At 37.0% G+C, this 12,207-nt stretch overlaps 1 protein-coding gene across 2 annotated transcripts in view; it reads right to left on the bottom strand.

Annotated features, from left to right (window-relative positions):
- The window catches only part of LOC150079966 (tyrosine-protein phosphatase non-receptor type 5-like), a 185,948-nt gene that overhangs the window by 98,224 nt on the left and 75,517 nt on the right, over positions 1 to 12,207 (bottom strand). For both annotated transcript variants that reach the window (XM_090382829.1, XM_090382828.1), the window contains exon 5: positions 11,619 to 11,753. In XM_090382829.1, the coding sequence (XP_090238955.1) occupies positions 11,619 to 11,753 (135 nt within the window). The remainder of the gene's footprint in view (positions 1 to 11,618; positions 11,754 to 12,207) is intronic.

A 12,207-nucleotide genomic window follows, 5' to 3' on the forward strand; every position in this document is an offset into this window, starting at 1 on the left:
AATAAAAATAATGTGAAAAGAAACAGCTTGGGGAAATTACTTTACTATTTATTGCTCAGCTTTTTTCTGAAAATGATCCTTTAAAAAACAGCATATTAAGCATTTTTCCTGATAGACTTGACCTTATTTTTGTGTTAAAGAGACCAGTGATCAAAAACTCTCTCAGACTGGACACTTGTTGGTTTAATGGTCAGCAGTGCTCTATAAACTTTCTCCATCTTTTCACTTCTACTGCTAGTTGCCTCCAAAATTTAAAATTCTTTGCTGATTTCCAATTCACTCGGATATTTTGAAGGCTCTTCACAGTTAATCTCTTTATTACACTATCATACTCTCGCATGAGTGTATCTCCAACATCGGAACTAGATGAGTCTTTGTTTTCTTCTAAAAGAACAGTTCGTTTATTTTCAGTTTCTTCATTCAACGCTAAGACTCCTTCGGAATGTTTTGCAAATAATCTCTGATAAATCTCTTCGGCATGCTTTTTCAAAACTTGCTTACTAGGAAAATCAAAAGTTCTTGAACCTGAATCTTCTTTCCTAAACTTTTTGGGGTTGTGTAGATTGCTCAGCAAAGCCGCAGTTTGGCAATTTCATCTTGCTTTGTAACGCTGAAAAAGGCTTTGGTGAAACTTTAAAGCAAATGGGTTTTCTGCTGTATCAAGCTCAGCAAGCAGAAATTCTATTGAAGACTCTGCTTTAAGTAAGTCTGTATCTTCTGAGGTTATAGCCTTCAGAATCATTTCAACTGGTCACAAAGTTTCACATAGCAATTCAAGTGTTTTCCAGTCGTCGTCAGACACAGCTTCAGTTGACAGTACTGCACATAGAGCATTTGGAATGCAATTTTTCAATTTCAAAAATCTCTCAATCATATAGAATGTGCTATCCCATCTAGTCTTGCAATCTGATATAAGTTTATATTCTTTCTCATTAAATTTTGCTTTAACAAAATTTTGTAATATGTCATTTTTGGTAGGCGATTTTCGAAAAATCTTGCAAATTTTTCTGACTTTGTTAATAGTTTGTGCAATATTGGCCATTGGATTGAGGGAATAAATGAGCTCATCGGTAAAGTCGGTTTGATAAAGCATGCTTTGCTGTCTTTCTTTAACTTCTTCATCATCATCACTACTTTCTTCATTATTTTCATTTTCTTCATTGTCTTTGGGAGACTGTGGCACCATAATTGATTGCTTTTTCATAAAGTACATCTATAACTGACAGATGTATACAATGGGCTATACATTGTTGATGATTAGGCATAACTTGCTTGCCAAACTTAATCATCATTGCTGCTCCATCGGTGGTGCAGGCAACAATATCCTCATCCAAGTTCAAACCAAATTCCTTTAAGTGTGTCCCTTCACAATTTGCTCAGTTCTTCTGCTATCAAGTGAACCATTAATCTCAATAAGACCTAACAACCAATGATTGTCTTTTGAATGCACATTTATATTCATATACCTTTTATTTTGTATAGACGTATATTTGTCTAGAGTCAATGAATACAGTGCACCCAAAACCAATGAATTTTTGAAATGCTGAATGAGTTCTTCTTTCTTAGTTTTATAATAATTCAGAACCATATTTTTAATTCCATTCACTGAGGCTGGTGATAATTTATCGTATTTATTTCTCTGAAGGTGAAGGCTTGATTGTATAAACTCACACTTGGCAATTGAATTAAAAGAAAATCCATCTAAAGCAGCTAATTTTGAAATCTCTTCTTCCATAGATTTTTTAACGATAAAGTTTTCTAATGTTCTTACCATTTTTACGGAAGGTTCACTATTATCTTGTTTAATGTCAATCTGATGCATTTTCTTTAAATGCAACATCAAAGATGATGTAGATCCTCCAGACGACTTCATTATCTTCTGACATTTCGAACATTGTGCTTCATCTTTGCTTTTTCAAGCAAAATAATTCCATACATTTGATTTCATCTTAGACATTAAGAGTAATAAATATTAATTAGTAGGAATTTATATCACCGACAATTTTAAATAAAAAGATTGAAGATAACAAAGGCACAATACTATGTGTCACTCCCGCAAGCACTGAATAGAGTCTAAATGAGGCAAGTTTCAAAATTTTCATGAAAGAAATTTTTTATTTATTTACTCGCAATTTTTTTCCCCCAATTAAATCTATTGTATTTTCAAAATTATATAAAAGCTAAATTTGGTGAAGCTGCTTTTTGGAGAACATTTGATTGCAAATTTAATAGGAATAAAGAAGCAAAAAACTTTCTACGATTGAAATTTGATGCAATATTCAGCGAATCTGTTCTAGTGGATAACTATCAATTAGGCGCTTTCCATAACTTGCCTGGAGAACAAGATAGATGGAATTGAGAAATGTTGAGCATTTTCTTTAACGCTATCGCTCCGACTCACTCAGTCGTAAATGAGTACACCTGCATCGTGCCATGATACAGGTGGGAAGAAGGTACCCCTTCTAGATTTGGGCCACTTGCCCATGAGATTCGTACCTAAACATAAAATAAAATAAAAAAAAATGTTTAAAACATAAAGCAGTTGAACGATCCAGACAAACGAACAAACAAAAGCAAATGTGCGTAACAAAAAACTATATTCGAGGGCTAACTAAGAAAATATTCGAATCCGGTTTTAGAGGCTCGGTTTCGGTTTTAACAATTCAATATGAAAACCGATTTAACCAGTTTTATAAAACCGGTTTGCAAGCCCTACTGTCAATCAGATCTATGACATATTGGAAGACTGACCATCTACTATATGGGTAATATACATAAGCAGATCACAAAAAACTGGGTGCCAAGAAAACTTTTGGCACCATGAAGTTCGGAAATTTTTGTCTTTCCACATAATTTGAAATTTGTGCATTATCCGATGCATCATCAAATGACTGATTACAGTTAAGTGCTGACAATTACAAGCCATAATTAACCCTTTCCAGCACTCTGTTATGGCATGAACCTTATTAGTCATGTGAGCTGTCATGTTCAACAAAGGATTACTGCTCAATAGCCAAAGATATTCAGTTATGATGGTGGTGTGGCATTATCTCAATCCAATTTTTAATTTCTTTTGTTGTGATTTTTTCCCTACTATATAAAATTCATATTATATTCAGATCTGCAGATTGCTTGCATGTTAAAAACAGGCAAAGACTCTTATAAAGGGATTAACATCACTTGTGTTTTCAAACAATTCTTTTATTTTATTTTTTTATTTAATTATTTTAATTTCTTTATTGATTTATTCTGGATGAACCTTATTAGATCTATGACAAATTGGAGTTTCCTTGCAACATATGGTAATACTAATTCCAACATAGGCTCTCAACAGGACATCCTTATTATTTTGAGGAAGATTCAATGAATTTTACTGTTAAATTTGTGACGATGGATGAAAAAGTCTGCTTTTTCTAAACAGAGAGAAAAGAACAGTGTACGTAATAGAAATGGCCTTCATACCTGCCAAGGCCAAATGTTCTTGCACTGGCAAGTGATTACTGTTAATTATTTAGAAAAGCACAACACCATCACAGGAGAAATTACTTTTCACTTTAAGTAAATAAGAAAATACAAATTATATGTTTCTCTTCTCACACAGGTAACTATTCAGCTGACCTTTGAATTTATTGAAACTGTCAGCCTCAATTACCTGCGAGTACAACTTGTTCCAGCAATCAATGACTTAGTATTAGTATTAGTAATGGCCGCATGGTGCAAAAAAGCCTATGGCTTATGATGCACCAGCCAAAAAAAAAAAAAAAAAAAAAAAAAACCCAGAATAAAACAATGATAAAAAATAAAAATAAATAATAATTAATAAAAGAAAAGGAAATTAAACCTATCCTATGCGCTTCCCTCACCCGAAGGTACTATCCAGATGACCTTTGAATTTTTCCCCAACTGTCAGCCTCTACCTCCCATGTAGGCAACTTATTCCAGTAATTTATAACTCGCTGGCTAAAATAAAACTTCCTGCAGTCCAATCTAAACACCTCCCCCCCCCATAACTTGAATCTATGTCCCCTAGTTCTAGCATCATTTATAATCTTGAAAATTTTGTCCTCATTCATTTACCGATGCCTCTCACAGCCTTAAACACCTCAATCAAATCTCCTCTAAGGTGTCTAAGTTTCCAAACTCTGCAACCCACATATTCGAAATCTTTCTTCATAAGGACGCCCTTTTGCCGATCTCACCAGGTGAGTTACCTGTCTTTGCACCCTTTCAAGAAGCTCAATGTCTTTCTTTAGGTGTGGTCTCCATATCTGAACACAGTATTCCAAGTGTGGTCTAACAAAAGCCTTATATAATGGGATTATCACGTCCCTATCTCTACTTGCAAAAGTTCGATAGGACACTATGGGCCTTCCTTGCAACCTGTTTACAATGCTCAGAGAATTTCATGTCTGACCGTATTGTAACGCCCAACTCCCTTTCCTCCAGTACTGGGTTCAGTTGAACTCCACCAAGTGAATAAGTTATTTTGGTATTACTGTTTCCCAGGTGTAATCCCTTACACTTTGTTGGATTAAAGCACAGCTGCAATTTTTCTGACCATTCCTGAAGTCTATCTAGGTCTCTCTGAAGAAGCTCAGCTTGACAGTGATCATTAACTACTCTACCAATTTTAACATCTGCAAATTTAGACATCACACCCTCTATCCCTTCATGACAATTAAAAACAACAGTGGTCCTAATACTGATGCTTGGAGAACCCCACTTCTTACATCAACCCAATCTGAGGAATAGCCATTTATCACAACCCTCTGTCTCCTGCCCTGAAGCCATCCACCTAAGGATTTTCCCAGTGATTCCAACCTGTTCCAGCTTATAAAGTAACTGCTCATGCGGGACTGAGTCAAATGCTTTGCTGAAATCCAAATAAAAATGTTGAAATTATTTCCTAAGTCCAGCTCTTGAGTGACCCTTTCAAAATAGCAAACCAGATTTGTTAAACATGATTTTCCCTTTACAAAACCATGCTGAGTATCCTTGAGAATTTCAATTCGATCCAAATGATCCTGAATTCCACCCTTGATCATTTCCTCCATGATTTTCCTACCACTGAAGTCAGACTGCCAGGTCGATAATTTCCCACTTCACTCTTAGAGCCACCCTTATGTATGGGAGATACATTGGCACTTTTCCAATCCAAGGGAATCTCCCCAGAGTCTAGTGATGCTGGCATAATTAGCCCCAATGGTTCAATGCACTCACTTGCCACCTCCTTTTAAGATTTTAGGGTATATTCCATCAACTCCAGGAGCCTTATTGGCCTGTAGGCTCGAAAGTTTTTTCATTAAATAATCTTGCGAAATTTCAATATCATTAATTACATATTTTTCAATTTCACTCCGACAATTTGCCACAAAAGGTTTTTCATTTGTAAATATTGATGCAAAATAACTGTGAGTTCATCTGCAACGGCAGTTGGTGTATTTAATACTATCTCCTTTCCTTACGTAAAGGTCCGATGTTTGTTTGTTTGTTATTTAGGAGCATTAGCAACTAAGGCCATATTGCTCCGGGATATGCGGTGGTCATTCCCTGACCTTTCCGCATCCTCCGTATTTGGTGGTGACGGGCTCGAACCCCGGTCTAATCAAGAAACGTGTGCTACGCACTGCTGCTCCTTCCCACCTGGCTACGGAGGCACCGTAAAGGTCTGATCTGGTTTGTCCTGCTCTTATTGGCATTTATATATGTGAAGAATTCCTTATCCCCACTCTTTGCTGTTTGCTAGTGATTTCTCATGAACTGCCTTTACATGTCGAACCTTTTCTGTGGCTCTATTGCAGATCATCTTGTAGCTGTTAGAGGCTTCAGTACTTTTTATTGCTGTGTAACCTTTCCATGCCACCTTTTTCTGCTCAAGTAATGTGGCAACTTCACTATTCATCCAACTTGGAACCCTCCTCGTGGAGTATTTTTTTAATGGTATATACGCATTCAAGGCATCTGTGATTAATGTTTTAAAAGCGTATCACAGTTCAAATATATTCATTTTCTGCACGATATCTACCCAGTTAATAGAGGCCATGTAGTACCTTAAGGCATCGTAATTTCCTTTTCTGAAATTAAAACCCATTCCTTTGCCTTTTACTGCTGCTACCTCTCTCATCATCATCCACCGTAGAACTCTGTGATCACCTCCTGCTACTGGTTCCTCTACTGTCAGCCCTATTATGTCATCTGATTCATGTGTGATGATGAGGTCTAGGATATTCTTTTCTCTAGTAGTTTCCCTAACATGTTGATACAAAAAACAGTCATCTAGTTGATTTAAAAATTTTGTTCCCATCGAGTTTCCTTCCCATTTACTCCAATCAATTAGAGGCAAATTGAAATCATCCATAATAAGACATTGACGCTTACTTGCCCATTCCATTTGCATGTAGAGGCTTTCGTCATAATCTTCACAATCACTTGGTCTGTAGATTACTCCTACTCGCATTATACCTTTGTTTCCAACTATCTCACACCATACAGATTCTATACTAGCATGTGAAACGTCTGAATCCGGGAAAGCTATCGTCGCACTCAGGCTGCTTCTGATACCCCACCACCCCTTCTATCTACCCTAGCCTTCCTAAATACATTATACACGTCATATTGAAACTCATAATCCCCAATTTCCAGGTTGCACCACGTCTCCGTAAGCCCTATTATGTCTGCGTTACTTGTTTTAACCAGCAGTTCGAATTCACTCATTTTGTTGACGACACTTCTAACATTACTATATAAACAATTAAGACTTACTGTTCTTGTATATATAAATTAATAAATTTTCTGTTTATACTCTGGGACGACCAAACGGTCAGAGGAGTTCGCATGATAGATTGAATACAAGAAACAGTACCTTCAGTAGTCACGGGCTTGAACCCTGGTCACTCAAGGCACGTGTACTTAAGCACCCACGCGCCTGAGTTTGGAAACTAGACACCTTAGAGGAGATCTGATTGAGGTGTTTAAGCACTAGGCTACGGCAGCCTACCTATATTTAACAACCCTTGAAGTTTTTTAGGCTCTCTTCCCTGGCATTAGCTACCTGCTCACTTGAAACGTTTCTGCCCCCAGAACATCTAGATAATATATCCAGTTGGGGTAACAGTTAAGAACTCTTGCAAGAGTTCTTAACTGTTAACTCGTGTAACTCGAGTAACTCGTGCAAGAGTTACTTTGACCAATATTATCCGATAAACACGTGTCAGTATTACCCACATCCCCCCCCCAACTAGCAGTTTCCCTGAACCTTTAAGGTATCCTCAATAATACTGGCAAAAACGTTTGCACCACCTTTGTTTAAGTGTATCCCATCTCTACAAAAATTCCTTCTACCTACAAGTGTGGGCCATGCTGATAGAAATTTCACCCCTAAAGCCTTGCAGAGTCTTTCAAGTCTTGAGTTAATCCACAAGGCTTTTAACATATAATCCCTCCTATCGTGTCTGGGCAGAATTGCAGACACATAGACATTGTGGCCTAGCTCGCGGCATTTCCTCAGCAGGGTCCTGTATTTTTCCAACAAATCGTCAGATCGTGTACGTTTAATATCATTAGTCCCCACATGAATAATAATATTCTCTTTACTCCCCCCCCCTTAAAACCTGACAATCTGTTGGTGACATCATTAATAGTTGCTCCCAGCAGACATACCTTGGTTCTACTCCACCTATCCTTATTACAAAAAATATTTCCCGTTTCCCTGACAATGGAGTCTCCTAATAAAACAATGTCCTTTTTAACCAGAGTAGTTTGCACTTGATTTGTTTTTCTGTTTTGAGGCCTGAATCGGGTGTGCAACCCTTGGCAGATTGCTGGAGTCTTGAGTCCCTGACGAGCTCCCAGATGCATTATTCTCGAGGACAAGCACCCATTTTTTCAGGGACTCAAATTGTTCCATCAGTGCACCAAATTGTAATTTAAGATCTGTGTACTCCTTACATTGATCACAAAGAAAAGAATCCCCAGGTGAGCTATGATTAGTCACCAGGTCGACCTTGGAAAACATCCCACAGGTTCCGCAATGGATTAAATCATGACTCACCCGTAAATCGCCATCGGCTATTTCCATGAGATCTGCCTTAAACGTCACGATACCCTGTGACGTGTTTAAGGCAGATCTCGTAACTACCATTATAAAATTAACTAAATATCAATGAAAATTAACTTTAAAAAATATTATTAAAATCAAAAACTGTTACAGGAAAAACCTATATCAAAATAATCCAACAATATCTAAATAAATCAAATATTTAAAAGCACTAATCAACAGTAATCCAATCCACTTAACTGAGGAGCCCTGACGAAGCGTGTCTGCTCACCTCGACTTGCTGGCTAAAAGAAAACTTCCTAGAACCTAATCTAAACTGCAACCCTGTAATTTGAATTTATGGACCCTTGGTTGTGAAATTCTTTATAACAGTGAAAATTCCACCTTCACTCATTTTGTTAATCTCTCTCTCTCTCTCTCTCTCTCTCTCTCAGTGCCTTTATAAACTTCAATTTTGCAACCAGGTCACCTCTGAGGTGCCTGGTTGCCAAATTTCTGCAGTCCACATAATCAAAGTCTTTCTGCGTACAGTCATCCTTTTGCCGACCTCACCATTCAAGTTGCCTACCTTTGGACCCTTTCAAGAAGTTCTCTGTTCTAATATGAAGACCTCATCTGAGGTCTTCATACCAGAACAGAGTAATTCAAATGTGATCTTACAATTGTCTTATACATTGGGATTATGACCTCCCTATTTCTACAGGATAACATTTGATAAGTCATCAATAGGACACCATGGGCTTTCCTGGCTGCCTGTTTACACTGTTCAGAAAGCTTCATATCTGCCTGTATTGTAACTCCCAGATCGATTTCCTCCTCCACAGTTTTTAATTGAACCCAGCAAAGCATATAATTTAATCAGGGTTTACTACTCCAAGTATAAGACCTTGCAATTAGCAGTATTAAAACATAGCTGCCACATCTCTGACAATCTTTGAAGTCTGTTCAAGTCATCCTGAAGGATGACTTGAACAGACTTCAAGTTACAGATCAAGTAGAGCTGTTAATGATCAGTGCCCCTACTTGGCATTGATCATTAACAACTCTACCAATCTTTATGTGATCTGAAAATTGACATCATGCCTTCTATCCCTTCAATATCATTTATGAAAATGAGAAACAACAGTAGTTCAAAAACCAATGCTTGAGGGACCGCACTCCTGATACCAATCTGAAGAATATCTATTAATCACAACTCTCTGCCTTCTGCCCTGGAGCCACCCAGCAATCCATCTTAGAATTTCACAAGTAATCCCAACCTGTTCAAGCTTATACAGTAAACTCTCATGAGGAACCAAGTCAAATGCCTTGCTAAAATCCAAACAAACTATGTCAAAATTGTTCCCTAAATCCAGCTCATGAGTAACTGTGTCAAAATAGCCTACTAAGTTAGTTAAACATGATTTTCCCTTAACAAAGCCATTTTGCATGTCCTGAATGCCGTATCTATCTAATTGTTCCTGGATTGCACTCTTAATCATTGCCTCTAAGATTTTTCCTACCACTGAAGTCAGACTAACTGGTCTGTAGTTGTCAACTTCACTCTTAGAACCACCTTTACATATTGGCGATACAGTGGCACTTCTCCAATCCAAAGGAACCTCCCCTGAGTCCAAAGATGCCCTCATAATTAACCTCAATCATCTGTATTTACAAAATCACTAATTTTGTATGGCACAGCCTCTTCTCAGAATGAAGGGTCTTTCGTCAGTAAAGACTGATGCAAAATAACTATTCAGTTCATCTGCAACCTCAGCAAGAATTTCCCACACCCAGTGAACAAGGGTCTGATCTGATTAGCTTTCTTCTTCTTCTTCATTGTATACATGAAAAATTCCTTGTCCCCATTCTTTGCTCTCTTAGCCAATGCTTTCTCATGCACAGCCCTGGCCTCCCTAAGTTTTTTCGTGGTACTGTTACAGATCAACTTGTACCCACTGTAGGCTTCAGTACCTTTCGTTGCTCTAACTATCACGATCATTTTTTCTGCTCTATCTGACCGGCCAGCTCTGCAGTAATCCATTTCAGCATCCTCCTCCTGCAATATTTTCTTAATAGTATGTATGCGTTCATGGCTTCTGTGATTTTTGCATTAAAAGTATACCATAATTCAAATGTATTCATCCTCCGTTAGCAATCCATCCAATTCAAAGATGCGATATAGTGTCTTAAATTGTCAAAGTTCTTGCTTCTGAAATAAAACCCTTGCCTTTAACTACTGCAACATATTTTTCTTCACCTTCCAACTGACTATTGCATGATTACTACCTGACAATGGGTCCTGTAGTTTAAGCACTGTCATGTTATCTGATTCCTGAGCAATGATGAGATGAAGAATATTCCCCCACCCCCCAGTATTTTCTCTGTAACATGTTGGTACAAATAATAATCAACTAGTTTATTTAAAAAAATTCTCAGTGGTGAGTTTCCCCTCCCACTTATTCCAATCAATCTAGGGCAGAATGAAGTCACCCATAATAATAAGACATTCACACTTGCTTGCCCATTCCATCTGCATGTAGAGACCCTTGTCACAATCTTCTGGTCTTTAGATTACTCCCATTCATTATACCTTTGCTTCCAACTAACTTGCACCACACAGATTCTATGTTGACACATGTAAATTCAGGCTCAGTAAAATCTCTTTTCGCTCTCAGGCTGCTTTTAATAAGAAGCATAACCCCTCCACCCCTTCTATCTACCCTAAATACATTATTCATACTGCAGTGGAAATTCATACTGAACTCATCATTCCCAATTTCCAGGTGGTACTACATATCTGTTAACCCTATTATATTAGTATTAGGTGTCCTAACCAGGAGTTCAAATTCAGCCATTTTATTGACAATACTCCTAACATTACTGCAGATAGTTCAGATTAAGGTTCTATGGTTTTACCCTGACACACCTCTTGAAGTTATTTAGGTTTGTATCCCAAGTTTTATCTTTTCCCTCATTTGAAACGTTGCTACCCTCAGAACATCTTATCAACATTGGCTGATGTTGCAACGAACTAGAATTCTTGAGGTTATCCAACAATATCAAGGTTATCTGGCCCTTCATTAGTGTGCTCTGATTGTGTGCATTGCAATGGGAATAATTTATTTTCCAAGTCAGAAAAGCCTGAATGCCTTATTCACCTTATTTAAGATCAGACTTTCACATTTTTCCCCTAACCTGAATAAACATTTGGCTAGGACTCATATTCATAGAGATTCAGTTGTCAACGATCTGAATCTTTGAAATGAGGTCTAACATCATCAACCTTCTTTGAGGATGGATTTAAAGCTTTGTATAAACAGTGACAGAAATGTATTGATAAAGAGAGAGTTTATGAAGAAAAACAATAGATATTTATCTTTCTTACTTGCTTCTTTCAACCAAAGTTAGGCTCAAAGCTTTTTAGTCACTTATGGTTTTCACATTTTAGTTTTTATTTACTGAATTTATTAATGCATTTATTAATTTAATGAATAAACAGTTTTTTGAAAAGTGCTGGTGTAATACTTTAGAGAGCATAATTTTTTTTAAAGATTAACTTATTTGGTGATTAATTCCTTACCATCAGTAGAGTGAGAGCAAATACTGCAAAAAGGCTAGATGACACAATTAATGGTAACTGCCATGATGACCATATATGATCTCTGAAGATACTCCATAGTCTAAATTCGTCTTGTGATCTCACAGAGAACTTTTCCTATAAAAATAAATATCCAATAACAGGAAAAAGAGATTAAATTATTAATATGAATGGGTTCATTTTCAATTCATTCAACTTAATATTTTGTATAAAAATGGCATAACTATAGGTGGTAGATGATTCTTGTTACTTGATATAAGACCTCCACTTAATGGAGGCACAAAAGGGTGGTAGTGGGGATTGGACACTATTATTATTATAAAAGCCAATAAGGTAATCTTCGTGTTTGTGTAGCAGATGAATGGAAGTTCAATTCTGTAAGTCACAAACATAAGTATAACTTGGTAGCTCTAAGTTTCATCGATTAATGATGATGATTCATAAGCAAATTCGGTTCCAGATTTAGCTCCAGATTCGGTAAGAATAATATTGGCCTGAAACTGTGCGATTTATTATTTTTCTCAGTTTTTTTACGGTAAAATTTCAACGAAAAGAAACAGAACTGAAATTA

Source organism: Mastigoproctus giganteus, chromosome 10, assembly GCF_048544385.1.
Source record: "Mastigoproctus giganteus isolate SK-2022 chromosome 10, ASM4854438v1, whole genome shotgun sequence".
In the NCBI taxonomy this organism is placed as follows: Eukaryota; Metazoa; Arthropoda; class Arachnida; order Uropygi; family Thelyphonidae; genus Mastigoproctus; species Mastigoproctus giganteus.